The sequence below is a fragment of the Hemicordylus capensis genome, chromosome 10, assembly GCF_027244095.1.
Source record: "Hemicordylus capensis ecotype Gifberg chromosome 10, rHemCap1.1.pri, whole genome shotgun sequence".
Lineage (NCBI taxonomy): Eukaryota > Metazoa > Chordata > Lepidosauria > Squamata > Cordylidae > Hemicordylus > Hemicordylus capensis.
Window position 1 is genome coordinate 27,178,351 of NC_069666.1, and position 24,934 is coordinate 27,203,284.

Consider the following 24,934-nt stretch of genomic DNA (forward strand, 5'->3'; position numbering starts at 1 on the left):
CCTTGTTGAATCTGTTAGTTTGTGCACATATTTGGCTTTTTAAACTTTGTCTAAAACGTTCCTTCCAGCAATCTGAACAGATATTCCATAATGTATATCCTGCCTCACCCAGCCTCAAATATGTATATCCTGCCTCACCCAGCCTCAAAGGGCACTCGTTTGGAACCTAATATTATGATGTTCTAAGTGTTCATATTATCAAATTGTCCTACTATACAAGGGAAACAAACAGAATTTACCAAGACAGTGAGTTATGCTAGGATGTCAATTAATTAGAACCAACCAAGGACCAGTTCACACATGGAGGCTAGGGATGTGCACGGAATCAGGCGAGGGTGGTTTGATGGGGGCGGGGGTGCTGCTTTAAGAGCAGGGGAGGGTGCACTTACTCCTCCCTTTTTTCCAAAGTTAATTGGGGCGGCAGAGTGCCTCCCTGCCGCCCCATTGACCGGATACAACCGGAAGCATCCGACGCGCCATCGCCTTTCAAACCGGTTTGGAGGCCTATAAAGGGCCTCAAAACCGGTTCCATGTAAATCCCTAATGCAGGCAACTATCTGAGCGGCCATTTCAAACACAACTGCTGCTCCACACAGTAAATCCAGCATACAGATTTGGCAGTGTTTACTGTACTGTAGCCTCCTTAAGTGCAGTGGCATGGCGCAAGTCACCCAATTTACGTGGAAAAATGCTCCTCCTCACAGGAATGAAAGAATCAATAGCTTTCATATGTCTTGCATGAAGAACATATGTCTTGCATTAAGAGAGGGCAGGTGTCAGTTCCAAGTTAAAAGCATATCAGGAAGCAGAGTTCTTGGAAAAGACCCTCGACCTGCAATCTAAGAGAATTGCTACCAGTCGTACAAAGCAATACTACGCAGGATGCACCAGTATAAACCCAGCTTCCGGTGTTCACAGCACTGCATACAGCAGGACCCAAAAGCCTACATTTCAGTCAGCCACAATACTGCTGTTTGCATGCAAGAGTGCCAGAGAGAATTCATTCATCTTCTTAGCAAATGGTGTCAATTTGATAAGGAAAAGAAGCTCAACACTTACCAGATGTGGATCAGCATGTGAGTCTTTAGACAACTGAAACAAGTATCTCCTCTGCTCTTTCTCTGTCAAACTAGAAAAATGAGGATAAGGAACCCTGGGTTCTTGGAAAGGTGCAATATTTGCAGAAGGCTCAGCCTGCCCTTTGACTGGTTTTCCTGCAGTGCGTCCATTAGAAGTCCTACTTTTTTGTCCAGAGTTGGATGCATTTGCATTGTCTTCTGTGTGCCTGAAATGAATGGAAGGAAACAACATAACAAGTATTCCACTTTCATGGTCGAACAGTGTGACTGGAAGCCTAAATTCCCAATAGCTAGCATAATCCAAATGGAACAGCAACCTTTTGACACCTGGTTTTTACTATTTCGAAAATAAATTCTTAAGTAGACTAGCCAAGATTTTCTGTTAAAAGAACTTTTTGAAAAACTTTAAAAATAAATGACATTTGGCCCATTACTCTGAAGAAAACATAATTAAGACAACAACTTGATACACTGGCTATTTGGACATAGAAGGCAGGTACAGTATTTACCCAAATCGGAGACAACTCTGAATTTAAGATGACCCCTTTAAAAAGTAAAGGTTAAATACAGGTTATACGTCCATTTACTCAAAAGAAACAGGACTCTGAATTTAAGATGACCTCCCGGTTTCTAATATCAAAACACTTGGTAATAACCAGCACTTTGTACTTTGCCTGGGAACACATCAGCAGCCAGTGCAACTGTTTAAGGACAGGCATAAGGTGGTCTCTCCGGGATACCCCACAGACCAATCTGGCTGCCACATTTTGAACTAACTGAAGTTTCCAAACTACATACAGAAGCAGCCCTACATAAAGCGCATTGCAGTAATCCAACCCGGAGGTTACCAGCTGGTGTACCACTGTTTTCAAGTCATTCTCCTCGAGGAACAGGTGGAGTTGTTGAAGCAATTGTAGCTGGTAAAAAGTGCTCCTGGCCACAGCCTCAACCTGAGGCATCAGAGTGAGACCTGGGTCCAAGAACACTCCCACAAGCTATGAATCTGTTCCTTCTGGGGGAGTGTAACCTCGTCCAGAACAGGAAGTTCTATCCCGTCTTGCAGATCACGTCCCCCAACAATGAGCACCTCCGTCTTGCTTGGATTCAGCTTCAGTTTAAAAACCATTGGTGACAGAATGGAGCCCTGAGACTTGGAATCTAGACATGGATTCAGGTAAATACAGTAACCATAAACACACTTGATGATTTTGAAATTCCTTTCCAAAGTGAGTTCATGGCAGAGCCAAGAATCAAACAGGAGAAATCCCAATTTGTAGCTCAGTCTCTTAGCCAGGACACTACACCCACCTTTCTAGCACAAGCCGTATTTAGCAATAGCACTTACATTTATATACCGCTCTACAGCCGAAGCTCTCTAAGCGGTTTACAATGATTTTAGCATATTGCCCCCAACATTCTGGGTACTCATTTTACCGACCTCAGAAGGATGGAAGGCTGAGTCAACCTTGAGCCCCTGGTCAGGATCGAACTTGCAACCTTCTGGTTACAGGGCGGCAGTTTTACCACTGCGCCACCAGGGGCTCTGAAAAGTATACAGTGTACTGTGCTTGATTGGCCAGCAAACTCACCTGACCTGACCCCACAGAGAATCTATGGGGCATTGCCAAGAGAAGGATGAGAGACATGAGACCAAACAATGCAGAACTGCTGAAGGCCGCTAATGAAGCATCCTGGTCTTCCATAATACCTTATCAGTGCCACAGGCTGATAGCATCCATGCCACGCCGCACTGAGGCAGTAATTGCTGCAAAAGGGGCCCAAACCAAGTACTGAATACATATACATGCTTATACTTTTCAGAGGTCCAATATTGTTCTATTCTTCAATCCTTGTCTTCTTGGTTCCATGTAATCTAATTTTCTGAGATTGTGGATTTGGGGTTTTCATGAGCTGTACGCCATGATCATCACAATTATAACAAATTAAGGCTTGACTTATCTCGCTTTGCATGTAATGCCTCTGTCTCATATATCAGTTTCACCTTTTAATTTGCATTACTGAAATTAATGGACTTTTGCACGATATTCTAATTTTCCGAGTTTCACTTGTAAGTATCTTGCCTCGTGGCACATGGGCCTAGCGTTAAGCTAGTGTTAAAACTCTCTTGGGCTCACAGAACTCGTTTTACAGCTCTTTCCAACTTGACTTTTCTTAAAATGATATCCCACAGCATAGAGGTCCTCCAACCTCATAAAGATGAGACTCAAAACACTTCCCCCAGTACGTGATGGCTTGCTTAGCTCTTAATTATTTAGCATCGGCATGCTCAGCAATAAGCACATTTTAGATTAACTAAACTGAGTGTTAACTGCTGATCTGGGGAAAAAGAAAGACTTGATTTACACACCAGGAAAACGTCTCCACGGTATCATGTCTGCAGCTCTTAATAATACTACACAGCTGTCTCTCAGAATATGAGAACCTGTCCATCCTTGTGGCATGAACTGGCAAATTTAATTAAGCTGCTACACCAACAAGATGCTGACTCGGATCTGCCTGATGTAGGGATGTCAAGTGATTCTAGCAGCTTCAATTAGCTGCATTTGACGTGGAGTGGGACAGCGACCCATCAGGACTCTTTCGTGGCAGGCTGCTGTCACGGCCTTCAGCAGAGCACAAGCCAAGCCCATCTGACAGTCCCCTTTCACCTGGATGCTTGATTTAAACTGACCTCTTGGTCAGCAACCAACCCCTTTCCTCAGATCCCCACTGAGATGGGGAGGGACAGCATTTCAGGTACACATCCACAAATTCGTAGAAATTGGCTTTAGAGGTGCAGCAATGCGCGCGCTCTCTCTCCACATTCCTGGCTTTGCCTCTTTGGACTCTCACTTTCATGCTTATGCAGTGTGGCACTGGGGACTCTCTTCTCTTTCATCCCACCCTCTTACAGTCCAAGACCCCTCACTTGTTCTTCATCCTATCCTGTCCCCAAACTACAGAAGTCACCACCACAATCAACAGAAAGAATCCTTTGCTGAATACAAATTGCAGCAACAAGCCTAGAAGTAATCAAAAGCAGGCTGGGGCCAAACCATTTTGGCAGTGAAGGACCTGCCGAAGGCTAATTATACCCCACAGGTCCCGATCTGTACGCAGTCCCAACTATTGCCCTCAGCCACACAGTGGAACAAGGCAACTGCTTTTCTAGACCCAAGTCCAGACTTATTTCTAGACTCCAGTCAAATTTTTCACAGCAGTTTACAGACCGGACAGACAGATAATGTGGATCAGGGACTCCCTGGTTCCTGCAACAATCAAGATGAAGGTCCTAGTGACTTTTGCCAGTGATGGCTATTTGTGTTCATGTCTGAAGATAGCCTGCAAGTCTAGCCAATGCCTTGTTGAAGGAGGTTTGCCCAGTTGCTGCAGACCTCACTCCTGTCTCTGGCAAGAAATGATGCCATCATGAAACAAAAAGAGGGAGCGGTGTCATCGGGAAATACAGAAAGGAAGCCTTCCCCTCTGCAGTGACAATCTTCAAAGTGCTGGTTTTAACCTTTAAAGCCATACATTATATTTTGCTGGTTTTAAAACAGTTGCACTGGCTGCCGATATGTTCCTGGGCGAAATAAAAAGTGCTTTAAAGCTCTGAAAGGCTTGGGTCTGGGCCTTAGAGAGCACCTTCTTCAGTATGATCCCCATCACTCGTTGAGGTCATCTGGAGACATCCATTTCCAGTGGCCACCAGTACATCTGGTGGCAACTCGGAACCGGGCCTTTTCAGTAACTGCTCCTGGCCTATGGAATTCACTCCTGGCAGATATCCACAGTTTAGGCTCACGGTTGGCCTTTAAGAGAGTCCTAAAAACTTCTTTGGCCTGGCCTTCCAAGGTTTTTAAATTGGTTTTGTGTTTGAATTGTTTTTATATTGTTTTTAGCACTGTGTCTTAAATGGTGTGTGTTTTTATGTTTTAAATTTGTTGTACACCTCCTGGAGCCTTTGGATGGGGCGGTTTAAAAATATAAAATAAATGGCTTGGAACCGGGTTACCTGAGAGAGTGCCTTGCCCTGTATGTCCCAACCCGGAATTTAAGATTTTCTTTGGAGGCCCTCCAAAGATTTAAGGTTTTCTTTGGGTGCCCTTGCCAAACGAAGTGAGGCAGAGGGGGCTAGCAGGGAGGAGGCCTTTTTGGTGGTTGTACCCTGTTTATGGAATAGCCTCCCCAGTGAGGTTTGCCTGGCTTCATCATTTTGTTCTTTCAGACACCAGGTAAAAACCTTTTTGTTCACCCAGGCCTTTAAAATTCTGATTTTCAGATTTGATCAGATTTGTAACTAATTTTAAAATGAGTTTTTAAGCTGTTTTGTATTGTATTTTGTATTTTCTTTTCACCTTTTTTGTCTGTTATGATTAAATGTGTTGTGTTTTTATTGTATGTTTTAATCCTGTTTGTGAGCTGCCCAGAGAACAATTTGTTATGGGGCGACTAACAAATGAAGTTGTTTATTATTATTATTATTATTATTTATATTACTAAAGTCAAGCAACCAGCAATCAGCTGACCAGGGTGTCCACTTTAACGCAGTAAGATTTACTCTCAAGTAAACATGCATAAAATCAAGCTGTATGTGTACTTCTCTAGAACGGATATGAATTTCAGACATAACTGCTCGTTAACATGCTTCCCAAACCAAAATTAGAGAGAAAGTGTATATTATACCTTTTTGGTAGTAACAATAACTCAGCGAGGGTTGGCGCCAGTGAATATTTTTCATAAATGTCTCGTGAGAAATACACATCATGGCCATTGAGGGGTGGAATATCCCTGTTTTTGTGTTAGAAAAGACAGGCAAGAAAAGATATATATGATGTTTATTTTATTTTAGCACATTCAAACCCCACCTTTCCAACTGCAAGAAAGCTCAAGGTGGTTCACAAGAGCTGTTGAGTGTCAAGACATATTGACATGTATTCAAACCCACCATAAGATAACCCAATTTTAACTAGATGGAGGTTTTCTCTTAGACACTGCTTTGAAAACTAGAAAAATTATTATACAGGCTAGTAAATAAATAAGTTTAAGCAGAAGAGGCTCTCTTCAGTAGCAGCCAGCCACAACTTGGTCCCAATCCACTGCTGTGTAGCAATACCCCACTAAATATTTTAATCCACAGCAATGCAACCGTGCAAAATATCATCATGTTGATACTAGATCTGAAGTCATGCTAAACCATAGTTTAGCATCATGTTCAAAAACCCAGGGTCCACATGCTACTTGCTGCTTTCCCACCCAAAGGAGGAAGTATGCAGCTTCTGGTATCAAAACTGGGACCCCTGCTCTGATATCCCGGCATGTGACAAACTACACTCTGCACTTTAAATCTGCAGAATAACTTTTTTTTTAAAAAGTATGCTGGCAGCTATCTTTCCATAATATTTAGGGCTTCCAGTAAATTTAACAGGGGAGAGTAAATCATTTTTTAAGCATCCAAAAGGCGTTCCTGACTAATCGAACAACCCATGCTTAAATAAGTTACTTTGAAAAATATATAATGATAAATACTGCCAACAGAAGCAACATACTAGAAAAAGCGTGGCCCTGAGGGTCTCCAGCTATTGTTGGTATACAACTCCCATCATCCCCAGCTGCAATTTTGCATCTGGGGATGATGGGAGTTGTAGTCCAACAGCTGGAGACCCAGGTCGGCCACCCCCGAACTACCTAAAAAACAAACACAAAACCCCTGCTTTCCTCTCCAAACTGCTTGTTTTAGCCAGAGCAATGTACGTAGTTCTAAGCAAAGCAAGATCATTAGACTAATCAACTAAAATTTCTTTCATGCAACTTGGGTTCTCCAACTTGGGCCCCCAGATGCTGCTAGCCTTCAATGCACCAAAGGCCATGGCAGCTGGGGATGATGGGCGTTGTAGTCCAACCCACAAATGGGGACCCAAGTTGGAGAACCCCTGCACGGTAGCCTGGAAAACAAGGGAGGACATCTCCCATTCCTAAAAGTTTCCTCTTTCCAACTTGGGAGGAGCCTCAAAATGCTGTGAACCGCCCTGAGACCTTGGGTTGGGGCGGTATAATAAAAAAATGCGTTAAATAAATAAATAATAATAAAAAAGATCCGCCCATCATAAAAACGAAGGGGGAGGAACAGCCTCCGATTTCACAGGAGCCCCCCGGGAGAAGGCGAGGACGGAGGCAGCCGAAGAGAGGCCAGACTCCTCGAGAGTAAATGCCACGAAGCGAATGCAAGGGGACTTACTCCCCAGTAAGGGCGTTTCAGGATGCAGCCTTGATTTACAAGGGGTGAGCCGAGACTGCTTGCCAGACACCCGCGACTGGACATCCTGTTCTCTCTGGGGCGGCGCTCCGGCTCAGTGCTGCGCGGAGGGCGCTCTGCACGCCCTCAGAGGCAACCTTCTTCCTTGTCGCGCGTCCCAGGACAGAAAGTATCAACCAGGTTCCGGGGCACAACACAACCCCGATCCCTGCTGCCGGCCGGGCTGAGGACAAGCGACCCCCGCCACACTCACCAGGTGAGGGGCAGCTTACTGGCCGTCGCCATCTTGGGGCTCCTCCTCCTCCTCCCTCCGCGGGGCGAGCGCGCCCGCCTGGGGGCGGGGCCTCCGCTGTGGGGGCGTCCCCCGGGCTCCGCCCCCCACCTGGCCACGCTACCCAATCAGCCGGCGGGATTTGGGAGCGTGCCGTCGCACGCGGAGGCACGAGGGCCAACCAGACTGCAGGGGCGGTGCCGCCGCCGCCGCCATCTTGAGTGAGGGCGAGGCCTGCCCGCCTCCCACGGGTGTGGCCTTCCGAGGAGCCGCCTCCGGGGCTGGCCCGTGGCTGCTGCTGAAGCGCCGCTGGGTTCGCAAGCTGGAGAAGGTTGCCTGACTTGAGGGGAACGGCGGCGGCGAGGAGAGCAAGAGCGGCGCCCAGGTGAGGGGCGCCTCGGGAGCCCGGCCACCGGGGCCGAAAACGGCTCAAGGGCGGCGACCTTTCGGGGTGTTTTTCTTTTTTTTGGCTTCGTTAACTCGCCAGCGAAAGTTCAAGGGATGGAAGCCTTGTGCCCGCGCGGCCTCCTGGGGTGCTCCGGTGCTGCCAGGAGCGTGCCGGGCTCCCGCTTCTTACTGGAGGGTTTCCCTTTCTATGCCGCCGTTCATGAAGCCAGCCTCAAGGCGGCTCGCACGAAAACCAGAACAGGACGACACAGGCGGACCTTGATTAGGGAATAGAATTTCCCGGTAAAACACGGCCGCTCACCTAAAGGTTGTGTGGTTGCAATATTATTGCGCGATTAAAATATCAGCCAGGATATTAAACACACACGCACAACTTCACGCCTCGTTGGTTTGATCTCGTGCGCAAACCCCCAGGTGGCCGATCCCGAATCTGAGGAGGAAGGGGCTCCGCTGCCCTGCTGGGGCCTCTGGCTGGGTGGCCTCGGGATTTGTCCGACTCTGCTTTAAAGACCTCCCAAAACTACCTAAAAGGGTCTCCAAGTATATCCTGGGTAAAAAAAAAGTGTGTGTGTGGGGGGGGGGAATTAAGCTGATTTAAGAGGCAGGAGTAGCCAACTAATGGTGCAGTCGGGAAGTAACTTGCCAAGGGAGCGAGAGGTTGCCAGTTTGAATCCCCACTGGTGAGTTTCCCAGACTATGGGAAACGACTATATCAGGCAGCACCAGCAATACAGGAAGATGCTGAAAGGCATCATCATCTCAAACTGCGGGGAGGAGGCCATGGTCAACCCCTCCTGTATCCTACCAAAGACAACCACAGGGCTCTGTGGGCGCCAGGAGTCAACGCTGACTGGGCGGCTCAAATTTATTTTATCAAATTTGCACACTGCCCCAAACTTTCGTCTCGAGTTTTGTTCTGGGTGGCAGTATCAAGGCAATGTGTGTGCGTGTGTGCATTCAGAGTGGGATCTAAAATCAACTGAGCTGACATCAAAAAAACCTGTGAGTGCGTACATGTGCGCACACCTTAGAGGGAACACTGGGGGAGAGCTTCAGCACAAAGTCAGTCAGCCAATCAGGAGGAGGAGGAGGAGGGGGTCCTTCACCCCTCCCTCTACTTCTGTGGCGGACATAGGGGCTTGGCACTCCTCGGATTGGGAACGAATCGTGTGACTGCAGGGTGGGGAGGCAGGAGGGCTCCGAGGACTCCCTGGGAGCCCTTCAAGTACTCCTAGGGGTACTGGTCCCCCCCTTTTGGGATCCTTTGTTCTAGAAGACAGTTTCTGTAATTAGTGTAACACTGCTTTTTGTTCGTGTTCTAGTAAATTAGTGCTGCAGATACTTGACCTGTGTGTCAGTATTTCAGTAGCCCAGTTGACCATTTCTCTTGAATAGTCAAATGATGACTCTAGGCGGAAGTGTAAGTGGCAAGAAGAATTCCAATAAGAGAGAAAAATGAACATTTGAGATCAGTCTTTGAACAGTGTTTTAGTTGCAGTCAGGCCTTCCTCCTAAACTCTTTCTCTCCTCTCTCTCCTGTCTGATCGGATGTTTCCTACACTTTTTAAAATATTAAAGTTTAGAGGCAGGCATGTATCTTACATCTGAGGTGGTTTACTTTTAGGGACTGTAAGAGGAGTAAGAATGATTTGCTATTGAAAGATCTCACCCCTTGTGCTTCTGTATGAGTCACTGATCTACAGGTGAAACTCAAAAAATTAGAATATCGTGCAAAAGTTCATTAATTTCAGTAATGCAAATTAAAAGGTGAAACTGATATATGAGATAGACGCATTACATGCAAAGCGAGATAAGTCAAGCCTTAATTTGTTATAATTGTGATGATCATGGCGTACAGCTCATGAGAACCCCAAATCCACAATCCCAGAAAATTAGAATATTGTGAAAAGGTTCAGCAGTCTAGGCTCCAGGTGTCCCACTCCAATCAGCTAATCAATCCATAACACCTGCAAAGGGTTCCTGAGCCTTTAAATGGTCTCTCAGTCTGGTTCATTAGGAATCACAATCATGGGAAAGACTGCTGACTTGACAGTTGTGCAGAAAACCATAATTGACACCCTCCATAAGGAGGGAAAGCCTCAAAAGGTAATTGCAAAAGAAGTTGGATGTTCCCAAAGTGTTGTATCAAAGCACATTAATAGAAAGTTATGTGGAAGGGAAAAGTGTGGAAGAAAAAGGTGCACAAGCAGCAGGGATGACCGCAGCCTGGAGAGGATTGTCAGGAAAAGGCCATTCAAAAGTGTTGGGGACTTTCACAAGGAGTGGACTGAGGCTGGAGTTAGTGCATCAAGAGCCACCACACACAGACGGATCCTGGACATGGCCTTCAAATGTCGTATTCCTCTTGTCAAGCCGCTCCTGAACAACAAACAACGTCAGAAGCGTCTTACCTGGGCTCAAGAAAAAAAGAACTGGTCTGTTGCTCAGTGGTCCAAAGTCCTCTTTTCTGATGAGAGCAACTTTTGCATCTCATTTGGAAACCAAGGACCCAGAGTCTGGAGGAAGAATGGAGAGGCACACAATGCAAGATGCTTGAAGTCCAGTGTGAAGTTTCCACAGTCTGTGTTGATTTGGGGAGCCAAATCTGCTGGTGTTGGTCCACTGTGCTTCATTAAGTCCAGGGTCAACGCAGCCGTCTATCAGGAGATTTTGGAGCACTTCATGCTTCCTTCCGCAGACGAGCTGTATGGGGATGCTGACTTCATTTTCCAGCAGGACTTGGCACCTGCCCACACTGCCCAAAGTACCAAAACCTGGTTCAATGACCATGGGATTACTGTGCTTGATTGGCCAGCAAACTCGCCTGACCTGAACCCCATAGAGAATCTATGGGGCATTGCCAAGAGAAGGATGAGAGACATGAGACCAAACAATGCAGAAGAGCTGAAGGCCGCTATTGAAGCATCCTGGTCTTCCATAACACCTCAGCAGTGCCACAGGCTGATAGCATCCATGCCACGCCGCATTGAGGCAGTAATTGCTGCAAAAGGGGCCCAAACCAAGTACTGAATACATATGCATGCTTATACTTTTCAGAGGTCCGATATTGTTCTATTTACAATCCTTGTTTTATTGGTTTCATGTAATATTCTAATTTTCTGAGATTGTGGATTTGGGGTTTTCATGAGCTGTACGCCATGATCATCACAATTATAACAAATTAAGGCTTGACTTATCTCGCTTTCCATGTAATGCGTCTACCTCATATATCAGTTTCACCTTTTAATTTGCATTACTGAAATTAATGGACTTTTGCATGATATTCTAATTTTTCGAGTTTCACCTGTAGGTGTATCTGCTGACTGGAGTAAGGACATAAGATGTAGCCTTGTATCGGAGTGGCGATAATTCTGTATGTGTGTTGGAAGCAGCAGTGGTTTGATTCAGAGAAGCAGCAGTGTTCTCCACCCCCAAGGCAGATGGCTGGGCAGGGCCAGAGCAGCAAATCGCTGCAGAGACAGCGGGGACAGCCTCCTCAGTAGGTAGGCTTGTTGAGTGCATCGGAACATTCCATTCTTGCTGCATGCTAACAGGTTAGGATGCACATTCTGGGACTTCTTGCTGCAGTTCTCAGCCAAAGAGCAGGGTGTCCTGTGTTTCAGTGCCAGTGGCAGTCCAGTAAAATACACAAAACTATCTTGATGTGAAAAATGAATGCATCAAAGATTTCCATTAGAAGCTGAAGTTTTATTACAGGAGAACAGCACATAAAGCACATCTAAAATTGATGTGTTCAATGCACTTAATAAAGGTAATGTAATATTAAAGGTACAGGTTCTAAATACAATATAACAACATTCATATTAGAATGAAAATCAGAGTATTTAAAAGACAACATTAAATCTCTTATTTTTACAGTTGTATTTACAAAATGAGTCAAAATACTTTATTCAGGATCAGGATAAAATAAACCGAGTCTAAGCTGATGAGTGTAAGAGTGAGTTCTAAAGAAGATCTGATAGAAGTGAAAAAGTTAGGTGATCACGGGGCAAAGATCATTAGCGAAGTTTTATTACAATATTACTTTGAATATTCCTCTCAATGGCTTATGCTTTTTATAGCTAGAAAATGAATTTGTACATACTGTACACATAAGACACCACATTTTGCATGTACAGTACAGATTCATGTCAATTTGTAGCTATTTACAGAAGACTGAGTGTGTTACTCAGTGAGGTTGGTGATGTTTATGTGCTTAATCCTCAAACCAATACATATTTATAATCTGCATTTATTCATATTCTTTAGACGTTTAATTACATGAGAAACATTACTCACACAAACTTGCATAATTTATAAAACAATGAAGCCCAAACAATTAGGGAAAATATTACTGATATAAAGTATGTGATACACATATTAGTACACAAATTAAGGGGGTCTCAGTTTAAAAGGTGACGAAGGGAATGAAACATAATCATGAACTTGCATTTTTAAAGATGATTGTAGCTTTTAAAGAAAATTTCAAACTAATTATCATGAAAGTGATTGTAGTTAAAAACTTTCTACTCATTAAAATGTAGCCAGGGTGCAGATACAATTTGCATTTCTTTCCAGAATAATGGTACTTTGCTAAATCAAGGTACAGAAGCAGTGCATGGAGCCAGGACTCGTGGCTTTAATATTCACTATGTTCTATTAACAAAAAGTGTAGTAAACAAACAGCTTCTTAAATTCCTCAAAAATCTTTGCTAAAGATCTTAACTTCAGTAATAGTACAGAAGAGAGTTGTAGGAAAGGTCAATTATCTCTCATTTTTGATATTTGATATCCATTAGGTTTTGGTAAGAGATGATATTGGTGGTGAATGATAAGGTTCAAAGGTCTAGCTAAATTAGTCTGAATAGTATATATAAAGTGTTTTAAAATATCACCATTATACTGTTGCTGAAGTAATTTTAGGTGCCAAACTCTTAAGAATTGGGCTGTACAATTGTGGTGCCATTGGGGACCACACATGCATATTCCAGGTTACACTTTAGCTATAGTTTTTCTGAAGGTATAAGCAGATTCCCAGGCAGAAGGAGAGAGTACACATTCTTGAGTACAAAAGGAACAGACTGGTGAATGCCCACGAACAAGAAAGAGTTCATCAGCACCTTTACAATATTAGCGCATTGTTGTCCTTACGAGCAGCAGTCCATCCAAAGCAAAACATACTTTTTTGCGATTTGATCTCTTGAAAAATGCAATTCTTGGAAAACTCTCCTGAGATTCTGGCGTGTGCTTGAAGCTGCCCTATTTTGTTCTATGTTTGCATGCAGTGGGGATTCTGTATGCAGAGAGAATGGAGCAGCCTTTGCGTGTACAAAGACATCTGTGTGTGTCAGAGCCCCGGATCACAGTATCAAATAGCGGCAGCATACAGCATGTCTGTACTGGCAAAACTCTCAAAAGCAAGTGACAGTGGTGGTGCAGCGGTTAAGGTCACCATAACAGCTGGGGCAACCAAGAAGGCATGGCCCAATGTGCTCATGTGAACTTCTTTATTGGAACAATTTGGGGCAGCACCTAACAGCAGTTGGGAATACAGACATCTACCCTTATTCTGAGGAAAGTGCTGGTCATTAAAACATGGTAATGACGATTCTGGGAGTAGCTTTGTAATTGTCTCCTCTAATATTTCTTAAACAAACAGTTTAGTTAGGAAGGCACAGGCCTCCTTTGACAATTGCTACTAATAGTACAGCCCCTAGCTCTTTCCCCGGCTTGTCTACACAGACTGGCAGCGGCTTCTCCCAGGTTGCAGGAAGGAATCTCTCAGCCCTATCTTGGAGATGCTGCCAGGGCGGGAACTTGGAACCTCCTGCTCTTCCCAGAGCAGTTCCATCACTTAAGGGTGAGCACATTTTACTGTGCTCACACATCAACTCTCCTGTTCATATGCAACCAGTCACCTGTGGAAGCACACTGAACAGCCAGTGTGATCAGGCAGTAAATTGTAGTAACTGGCATCTCCATGTGGAGGCTTCTATATGCAGCTGCCACAATTTGCATGGATGCAGTGACTTTGTATTCAGGCCCCACATCTCTGCAGCAGTTCATACAATCACTGTCTCCCAGGGTGGTCATGTGAATGACGCTAATCTGAATGGACACAGGGATACTGGAAACCACACGCTAACTTGTTAGTGTTGTGGATTGTGTCAGTACACCTCTTAATTCCTACTTGGATCAGGGTGGATCTCTCTCAGGTGGATTCCCTGGTGGACATTGCTTTCCTCACCTGTGGAATGTCACTGTACCCTATTAGCCTACTGCTTCCAGGGATACTGACCTGCACCTTTAGAATATTATGAACATTTGATTGACAAGCTGGTTTACGTTTAAGTATTTTCCGTATTGCCGAGAAGGGCAATTTAGTAGACAAAATGGAAACAATTAAGTTCTTCTGGAGTACATGGAAGTGCAGCACTAAAAGATAACAAAAGTGGCATTGCTGATCTTTAACCTCTAAGAATTGAGAGGTGGGCAAGAAAGAGAGAAGCAACACTGGATATCAAATATCATTATTGAGGAGTTAATTTTCTCCTGATTAAATATGCTAGAGACAACTTTATAGAATGATACTATATATTCAAAGAGAAAACCATGTCCCCAGTCTTGTACTCTGATACAGGTACTTGCTTGGGCATGTGTGTAAGTGTGTATAAGGCATATATACACACACACACATAAATATTCAGTGAAATAGCACAAGACCCAAATGTGGTATTGTCTAGGAGTAGAAGGGAGATTTGTTCATAAAATTAACTTATCTAGCACCACACATCAGAAAAACACAAAAATAGCACACTCTAGTTCTAAACAACTATTTCTAAAATAGAGTATATAGTAAAACAGATAGTATACAGCATAATGTGGTATTTGATAAACAGATAAATATTTGCACCGCATAGGCTTTTTAAATAGTATATCTTTATCTATAGAGAATGAAAGCAAAATAGTTATAACCATACAGAAGGTGAGCAGAACAACATTGAAGAGTATGACTCAGAAGCTGAGACGAAGATAATGACAAGAATTATAGCAAGAGAAAACGTGTACAGGCCATTACAAGTCCTTAAATTAGTAGTAAAATAAGGAGTTGCTTGATCAAGTTTAAGAAAGCAGTAAACGAGATCTGCATTTACATGCAGATGTCTAAAATTTGTTTCTCTTTTAAATCTATGCACAAAAAGTCATTGTTTTTATTGCTTGACATTCAGTTATGGCTAGAGTACTTTTTTTTTTACCTTTCTTTTGTACTTTGGAAACAAGAATATTGTTAAAGGTGCCATAAAATAGACAGCACTGAAAACTGTTTGCAAATAAACCACCTAACACTGCAGTTCTTCTTATATTTTTAAAAGCCTTGTCTGGGGTTTGTCATATGCTAAATATATTAAAGTGGGAAAATACATCATAGCTTCAAGCCTCCCATTGGCTCAAACATCCATACAAAAACACATCTCCGAAAAAAGGAGCAGGCAGACAATACAATTACATATAAAGAAGCAGCCAGTTAATGTCCTAATAGTCAAAAGTTTTACCACTGTTTTGTTTTTTTACAAATTTGTTGAGTCAAAATAGAAAAATTTGGATTTAGGAAAATATATATACAGTACCTCTGTGATTTTGTGAAATAAAATTCACTGTATTGCTTATGAATTTTCTGCATTTAAACACGAGGATAACAAACAAATTGCAGGGTCCTACGCATTTATGCATCTTCAGTAAAACTTCCTGGGGAATCTTGGGAAGGATCAAGTATGCAAAGTAAACACACACACCAAAATAAGGATGAAGCATTAAAAAATGCCATGCCATGAGCTCAACTTGATTGGGTAATAGATATTCCTAATGAGATAAACAGCCAAGATAAGAGAATTCCACAGCAGCAAAAACTTAAAATTTGAATTGATGGAAACAGTTTGCAGATTCAGTGTGTCTTGTATCACAATGCACAGGAGCTAAGCATTTATTATTTGGGTTAAGTTGATTTATTGCTCTGAAGAGTTAATATTATGCCCTGCTACTGATAAATGTGAAAATCTGACTGATGCATTTATAAAGCAATAGTAGATTACATATTGCTTCATTCCTAGAACTCTTTGTATCCAAATTTAAAAGTATGAATTACAAACTAATCTCAACATGATCAATTTTAAACATCATATTCTCACATTTCACATTGTCTCTAATATATCACAATAGAATCTAGCCAGAGTTAGGGTAATCTGTAGCTTTTTCCTAAATATTTGTAACATCAGTTGGTAATTAACTGGTTGGTTGTAAAGCTTTGGTTTCTCAAACACCACTTTGCAAGAAATATTCAGCTGAGGCAGTGCAAAAATCACAAATGTTAAAATAGTTGATACTGTTGTTCACATATTATATACTCTTATTCAGCTTAGAGGAAAAAAATCTTGCTTTTGTAGGCCAATAACTCTCCACCTTCTTCCCCAGCAGCTTGAAATTAAACTAGCTGACATATAAACATACAGTAGAGACTGATTAATCATGATGTTTGGCTTGCTAAAAATGCTATTTTTGTGGAGAACTCAGTCGATAGTATTTGCAGAAGAAATATTGACAAAGTAATGATCCAGCTATGTAATATATGCCAATCTACTGAACTGTGTCATAAGATCATCTGGGAACCCAGCACAATCTACAAGCTGATACCTTTGACACCCATTGCACTTAGAAAGGGCCAGTTCTGGCATAACCCTTTTAGTTCCATCCCCATGGAAAGAGAGGGCAGGAAACAAGTGTGCATCACCATTTCCCCATAAACATTTGGATGTTCTTTGTTAGAGCTCATTATCACGTGGCTGAGCGGATCTCTTCCCAAATGCAAGTGCCCAGAACTTACCAACAATACTTTGATTATATTTTACACCAGAGGCCACACAGAGCTATTCTAAAACTAAATGATCACATGAATATCATGTGGATGGGTCCCTGGTCACTCTGGGGTTGCAATCAGCATAACTGGTACTCACAAAATCTGCGCATTACATTAGAACTGGCCCGTATCTCTTGCACTACATAACTGGCTTATACAGAACAGAAACATAGTAACAGGTATAAAAATAAAATTAGATATGATTTCTAGAATCACTGCTTTGCTTGTATAGGATTATAATCTTGTCTAGTTTTAGAGATTTGACCCTGTGGCGTTCTGATTGTTCTTTACACTATGCAAACAGGCCCACTAGCTTGAAAATACGTAGGTACCTCTTCCACAACCATCTCATCTTGTAGGTTTAAGTGACTAATCAACAAATCAGACAGTGAAAATAAATTTCAACAAACTACCCTCTTAGCCATTTTTTGGTCTCAAAAGAGAACCAGAATGTAAACACAACACAACATTCAATGAATGCTTAATGGGTGCTTTACTGCAGTTATTTCCGTAAATAAATAAATTGCCATGTTTTAGCAGTTAGGAGAAAAACATGCAGAAAGTAGTAGTACATAAGATAAATAATTTAAAAGGTGGTGGGGGTGGCGGCAGCGGAAACCATACAACCACATAGGTGAAGTTATGAAATCAATTTATCTTTGGCTTGACTGTTATATAGAATGGATCTTAAATTCTTGCCTTAATCATTTCCATTACTGCATATCCTGCTTTTAATAAACATGGAAAGAGGCACAAAAATACCCAGTTCTCAGAGAGCTTTACTTCCACACTCCTATTTGGGTCTTCTAAAAAACTTAAGATAATTCCCCAAGGTTTTGGCACATAGATGGCACTTTTCTAGTTGCTACATATTTGTATTAATTTTGGAATTATATGGGGGTTGTTACTCTGAAGCTTTCAAAAATCAGTTTTTGGTTTTACTTTGTTAAAGTGAATGCGCAACCTGGGTGAGGTTCAGTAACCTGCTCTGAGCAGTATATTCTAATAATTGCCTTCTGAGGTGCGCGGCTCTCTTTGTAATGACAATGTAATTGTACTTTATACAGGTTATATAATAAAGTGAACTTACTTCAGCAAGAACTAAGCACTGAGTGTGAATTTTGGGTTTAAAATATTGACACTGAACTTCACAGAAATATAAACTTTCACACATCATGAAACTAAATTTGTAATGGCTCATATTAAAATGTCCAGAATTATGTAAATTTAGAAAACACAGCACAAGCTGGCTCTAGAAAATCTACTAGCACATGGCCAGTTTGCCCACTTGCTGTCTAAAATTTTCCCAGGACCCAGTAAACAGTGGTTATCTGACATGAAATTAAAGCAATTTATTTCATAGGTCATAATGAACTCTGTTTTCTATCACATTAAATGACATGCTGCTTTGGAAGTAATTTTTTTTAAAATTTGATTTTGTGCCAGTCCTAAACCGGGTTGAGCAGTATCTGTTCTGGAAACCCAAATCCCTGTGGTTCTGTTTAGGAAAGTGTCTCTGCCCAGTTCCCTTGTGCATTGGAGGGATAGTACTAAACTTCTAAAAAGCAATTTGTCCCAGAAGTACTGGCCACCCTGTTGAAGAGTTTTAGAAGATCCCTGAGCACATTAGTTTCAGACTTTTCAACCCCAACGTCTAAATGACAGGGTGTCTATTATTGATAACCAGATGGATTGTCATTCACAGTTAAGTCAATCGTAAGGTGCTTATATACCCTTTTTCTTCCCCAATTTGCACAAAGAACTGTCAAAAGTATTTTTGTTGTGAATGGCAGGGCATGAATGATTACATGATCAATGTTTTTTGGCAGTGGCCTTAGGATTATTATCTGGCTGCCCCTTGACAACAAGAAGTGATTCAATCGACATTCCTTAGCAAAAGAAAAAAAAGGCAAAAAAAATCTGTACAACAATATGTATTTTTCCCTGAGGGATCAAGGTAAAACCCGCAAGTGCTCTATGTACATATTGCACTATAGAGGAATGAAGTACATGTGCAAAAAAGCAACAGTGACCGAAGCTTACTAATCTTAAAAATAAAATAAAAATCATCATGCGATGTCCTCGCGCATTATGGAATGTCGGTAACAGAAATAGCTTTCCTGTCATCTAAAACTTTTTTAAAACACAACCTACATCACTACTATGGCACATTCAATGAAATAAAAAGTTTTCCAAAGACAAGTAGACAAATTTCATCAACAAAAATAATACAAAGTTGGTTTGTTTTTTCTTTTTCTTTTTTAGAAAAATTACATTGCTTTCTTTCATTGTTTCACATTACAAAATCTTTTTTTGTTAATCTTTACACAAATCACATTTTATTGCAGGAATATTTCAAGTGCCATCAAATATTTATAGAAGGGTTAAAAAAATAGAGCTCTCTCTAAGTGGTCCAGACAAGGCTTTATATAGAATATTTTTTTCCACCTTCTATTTTTGACTTAAATATCTTCAACACATTTTCTTCCATGGACACTTAATGGCCTAGAAGCAACCGCACACATGCGCACACCATACATACGAGGGTACACACATCCAGACCTTGGTATTCATATGATGATATAAAAGCTCTGTAAAGAACAACCAAACTTAACAGCATCTCATCTCATTATCATTTCTTAGTTCAAAAATAGCAAAATGCTAGACACACAAGTACATCACCGTGGTCCAAAACTACACATCTTCATTTAGAAGTTTGAAAGACACTCTCTGTGCCATTTGTCCAGCAAAACGGGAGGGATTATGAACTCAAGATAATTAACAGCTTTCTAGAGTTTTTTAAACATCTGCAGCTATTATAAATTCTATAATAAAGATGAACTTGAACAGACATTAGGAAATGCCACATTTTAAAAATATATTGAATTCAGTCTAGAGCCTGCAAGTTTCCCAACTGAATGTACCACACCAGCCATCTGCAGTTTTTAGATCTTATTCGGTTTCTTGTCAGACAGGTTTTGTCCCCATTCCTTTTCTAATGCCAAAGATGGCAAGGTTACCAGCTTGAGTTTTTCTACATGTCCTCTTAAAGAGGTCATTAGCAGCTCCCCTTTCCTGCTATTACTTTTGCCAAAATAAGTTTGCTGTCAAGAAGCAATTAACTGAGATGAAGAAAACATCTGCATGCTAGTTTATGCACCAACTGGATTTTGAAAAAGTTACAAGTGACTAGCAGCCTCCAATATTTTCACTTATTTAAGATAATGATGTGCCTCACTTTTAGACATAAAGTGCTTGACATTCAAGACAGGAATCAACCCGGCTTCTATTTTTAGGGATGTGATTGGGAATGCCACATAATTCCCAGTATAAGTATACTTTGTACGACCACAAAATGTTTACCAAGAAGTACAGAGGTCATGATAGTACTAAAATATGACACATAGCTATCCTTTTTACTGCAATAAATAAATACTGTTTGTTTTTCTCTCAAATAAGCTTTATACTTTTTTTTGGACAGGATTCAGACTAAACTAGTCATGTCTAAGCACCAATGAAACAAATGAGACTAGTTAGTCATGACTTCAAAGTCCCATTAATTTCAGCGGGACTTAGTTGTTATTAACTCAGTCACTCTGGATCAGGCCCTTTGTAAATAAGTAAATGGCAGGCCTTACACAGGCATTGGCTAGTAGACGTTGGTTTGGTTCAGTTGAATTTTAACTACACTAGCATTTGAGGCTGGTCACAATCAGAAAATTGGTTCGTTAAAACAGCCTGGTTTTAAGTACAAACTGCATCTATAGAAAAGAATGAATGGACATTTTCTACCAGTTACTCCAATAAAATAAACACAATTTGAGGATGGATACATGTGGGAGATCACTGATCATATATTTGGTATGATGAGCCCCAGCTTGTGAATCGCTCATGCCATGGTGGGAGAAATATTGAAATTTATGGAATCTCCTGATTACTTTGGGATCCTTTTAGAATTCTGTTCACTGGCTGCAAACAATTCCTTATCGTTCTCTCTGAAGAAATATGCTTTACGAGGGCCTCTCATTGTACACACTGAGCTGCTATTGTAAAAGGAATTAGTATCCCTGGCCCTGGGTTGGTGGAAATGTAAGCAAGTGTCTCCTCACAGAGCAGCTGGAAGGGGACAAAGGAAGCACAGGGTTGTTGAATTTCCCATGTCCTCTTCAGAGATGCAGCTGAGCTCATGCATGGGAGGTGCTCCCAGAATTGCCATGCGTGCACAGTTCTGACACCTATTATGTCCAGCCCCCTACAGGGAGGTGCCAGAGCATACAAACAGCACACCTGTATGAGCACCTCCCTGCATAGTACCAGTGCAACTGCATGAGCTCTTTCAGCTTGTGTTAACTGGACCAAAATAGAAAAATCAGATGTGCAGCCTCATTGTATCCTGCACATGATCAGCATTCCTTTAGAACTAGACATGTAGGAGCTCTCCAAGACAGAGTATTTCCAGTCCTTTGTATGACATTAAATGTAGACGATGGGGCTCAGGACACAGATTTTAAGGCACAGTTCCTCTTGCAGCAATCCCTTAAATGTGTGGACTACTGCAGTGTGTGTAGGCAAAAATCCAATTATGCTCTAGCTTGGTTTTTTTAAAAACACCCAAAACAACCCTCTTACTTTCCTAGAGATAATGTATTCCGCTATTAATTTAACTATAAATATCGCTAGATGTTGAAAAATATTTTCTGAAGTTTACTTTATGAACCTGATAAAACTATATGCAGACAGCTTGATAGTTTCATCTTTTGACGAAAAAGACGTGAGACAAGAAGAAACACACATCCATATGTATGTTTTGAATTTAAATAATCAGAATGTTGAATGTTATAAAATCCACTTTGAAAAGATGCATTTGAATAACTTGGGTGTAGCTTGAAAAGTTTGCTTATATTACTGATTATCCTGGGATGAACCTTTTAATCACATCAGTCTTTGATGCATTTCCATCAAAGAGGTAGCTGGAGCCAGAGTTGAAAGTGAGCTTCTGGATAATTAGGGCTTCTTGGCTTTCTGACAAACAATAAGATAATGTCTAGCAAGATTTCTATCTCTAGCTTTCAGTGACAAATAGCACAGCATAACTGTAAGAGCTGTGCCACAGGGGACTCTCCCTTGCTCGAGGTTTTGAAACGGAGGCTGGACAGCCATCTCCCAGGGATGCTCTAGCAGTTTCCTGTTCTGAGTTGGAAGCTGAACTAGAAGAACTCCATGGTGCAGTGCAAACACACAGAGCCCAAGATCTGTTGAGTCACCAACATATTTGGATATCTTGGGAGTTTGCTTATTGTTTCAGTAAGGGTGGTTTACAATGCATGTTTACTCAGCAGTAAGCCCCACTGTGTTCAATGGGGCTTATTCTCAGGTAAGAGTGCACAGGATTGTAGCCTTAGTATATCAGCTCTTAAGTATTCACTCTCAGATAAACAATACCAAAGAAAGTGAATACAGTTGAAATTGCGGTTCTGACATGTTTAGGTTCATGCGGAATTGTGTTTTTGAGTGAAACCTCGAGAGCGATTATACCAATGCACCAGGGAAAACCTGCAACATGAAACGTTCCAGTTAACGCCGCCACCCCGCCCCAAAATAGCACATTCCCAATAGACATGAATCTGTGTCCTTTCCCCCCTTCTGTAACAAAGGACAATGATTTCTCAGAAGTGTGTTATTCAGAATCACACCTCAAACAGTGCTATAGTAGATAAGTTCTAGCTGCTACCACTTGGAAAATTCAATGCCATATGTATGATATTAAGGATGGCCTGATTCAACAGGATGATGGTGGTGTAATTGCCACTAAGAGGATAATCTGTATGGGTGTCTTTCTGCATGGAAAGTCACTTGTATGAAGCAGCTCCCACATGGTTTGGGTCTGTGTTAACTACTTTAACTCTCAATCAGTAAAACCCGTACAACATGGTATGCCTTCTTGGTGGTCCTGCCACATGTGAAGTAGACCTGCCTTATTCTTTAGGTAACAGGGGTGGGGAATGGGATATTGAAAGAAAAAAATGAACACAACTTGAGGCTCTCATTTTTAGGATCAAATTCCTCATTTGAACAGGATTTTGTACCTAGTCATCCATAAGCCACATAATTGACCATTGATAGTTCTTTTTGTGCATGACCAAGGTATGTGGCTGAAGTGCTGAAATAATAACCTGAAACAGAGTTGTAGGAACTGGGCCATTTCAGGTTATACTGATGTTAAATGGACTAGGAACCAATTTAAATTGCATTGTTTATTATATGGAGTAAGTAGTCATGTATAAGCTCACTCTTTACTATATAAAACAGTTGTGCCACAATCCAGCAAAACAGTTACTTGAGCTTAAATACTGAAGAGATTTAAACACTCGTAACCATGGACAGGATTGAAGCCCATGCACACAATCCATCAAGAAATTCCACTATGGTTTTGTGTAGTTTCCATTCATTTCAATAGGGATTTTGCAACTTCCTGATAGATTATACTCCAGCTGTTGTAACACATGACTGATCTCTCTCTCTCTCTCTCTCTCTCTCTCTCTCTCACACACACACACGTAAACAAAAGTATTAGGATCAACATTTCCAAAACACAGATGTTTAAATTTGGTTGTCTGAATCCTTATTTACTCACCTAAGTGGGCTGACTTTAGCTGCTGCTGAAAATCAGCTTGTTTTGTTAAGTTATTAAACACAGATTTCTTCATCCCTACCTATATCAGCAATCAAGTGAAATAACAGGGATTTTTGTGTGTTTATACAATACTTGTCTTTTCAAAAAAGCAAGCGAAAACGAATAGTTAATCGTTTAGAAGCCTGTCTTCCCCATCCCTCCCTGCCCCCTTACACAAAACCACCAGAGGTGTTTCATGATATAACCAGCCTCTCATAAAATTAAACGTGACAAACAGCAGCATAAACACCTTGCAGTGCCCCAGTACCTTCCAAACCTCCCTCAGTTAAACTCGAATTTCTGGTGTCCATGCAGCACGACAATGAATACGCTAGCATATAATTTAAAAGAAAAAGGTGCAAAATGAAAGTGCCTTATCAATTTAACAATAAAAGCTATACCAGTAACTACATTTTTATATTAATTAAAACAATATATAAACAATATCTCTTTTGCTATATATAGACTTCATGCCCATTTACCCTGTAATAGATTATAATGCTATTGTTGCTATTGCTATGGACCCTTTTCATGCCATTCCGCCTACTGGCAATCAACGGTAGGGTGAAAAGAAATCGTCCTTCATGAAACAATGAGCAAGTTGTGCAAATCTGATGCTGAAGCCTCTGCAATGCACACCAGTTGCTGCTTTCTAGCTGGAGACTCTGTTCTGACTAACAACATTGTTCTATTGAAAGTCTGTGGGCAGTGAGTTACAAGGAAAAAGAAACCTCCTGATTTTTTAGAACCCTCATTCTGTGTAAACAGAGGTCAAAGACTGAGAAGTCAAGACAGAAAAAGGGTCCATATTGGTAGGCATACATGGAAATCATATGCAGGAGAAAAATAAGTTCAACTTTTGTTTCATTTTCCCCATCCTTTTTGCCTGACCCCAATCGCCAGAAGATGTGCAGTGTGTTGGCTCCCCAGGGCCGTGGAGGGCCACAGGAAGTGTCTTGGTTTCTCTTATCCTTTTTTTCCTTTTCATTTTTAATGTTTGTACTTCAAACATTCTAGAAGTGATCAGGTAATAAATTTACCCATCCATTTGCATCGCTGGCTCAAATTCTGAAGTGAACAACTCCTTGTACAATGGAGGAAAATGAAGTCGCACAATGTCTGGGTATATTGCTCTAAATGCCATAAGCTTTTCTGTATGTCGCCCACACAGTGCTCTTAAAGTAGACACTTTGCATATTAGCTGTAAAAAAGCAAAAACAAACAGAATTACTTAACCTGTATGACATTTTTAATCTTTTAACTTTGTTCTTAAAAGTTGACCCATATAAGGTAGTAAGAACTGGGTTAGAGATGGCTAACTGGAGGCTCTCCTACT

General features: G+C 41.5%; 2 protein-coding genes and 1 long non-coding RNA gene across 7 annotated transcripts in view; 1 reads left to right on the plus strand and 2 right to left on the minus strand.

Moving 5' to 3' along the window:
* The window catches only part of ICE2 (interactor of little elongation complex ELL subunit 2), a 33,098-nt gene extending 25,365 nt beyond the window's left edge, over positions 1-7,733 (minus strand). For both annotated transcript variants that reach the window (XM_053273012.1, XM_053273013.1), the window contains exons 1-3: positions 7,589-7,733; positions 5,766-5,870; positions 1,060-1,285 (exon numbers count right to left, since the gene is read on the minus strand). In XM_053273012.1, coding sequence (XP_053128987.1) covers positions 1,060-1,285; positions 5,766-5,870; positions 7,589-7,620 — 363 coding nt within the window. In that variant the 5' untranslated portion in view covers positions 7,621-7,733. The remainder of the gene's footprint in view (positions 1-1,059; positions 1,286-5,765; positions 5,871-7,588) is intronic.
* A 46-nt stretch (positions 7,734-7,779) lies between these two features.
* The window catches only part of LOC128335136 (uncharacterized), a 39,847-nt gene continuing 22,692 nt past the window's right edge, over positions 7,780-24,934 (plus strand). Inside the window, exon 1 of the long non-coding RNA XR_008311520.1 lies at positions 7,780-7,991. This is a non-coding gene — a long non-coding RNA (uncharacterized LOC128335136). The remainder of the gene's footprint in view (positions 7,992-24,934) is intronic.
* Positions 11,702-24,934, minus strand: part of RORA (RAR related orphan receptor A) — a 417,924-nt gene continuing 404,691 nt past the window's right edge. For all 4 annotated transcript variants that reach the window (XM_053273017.1, XM_053273014.1, XM_053273018.1 and 1 more), the window contains one exon: positions 11,702-24,799. In XM_053273017.1, coding sequence (XP_053128992.1) covers positions 24,635-24,799 — 165 coding nt within the window. In that variant the 3' untranslated portion in view covers positions 11,702-24,634. The remainder of the gene's footprint in view (positions 24,800-24,934) is intronic.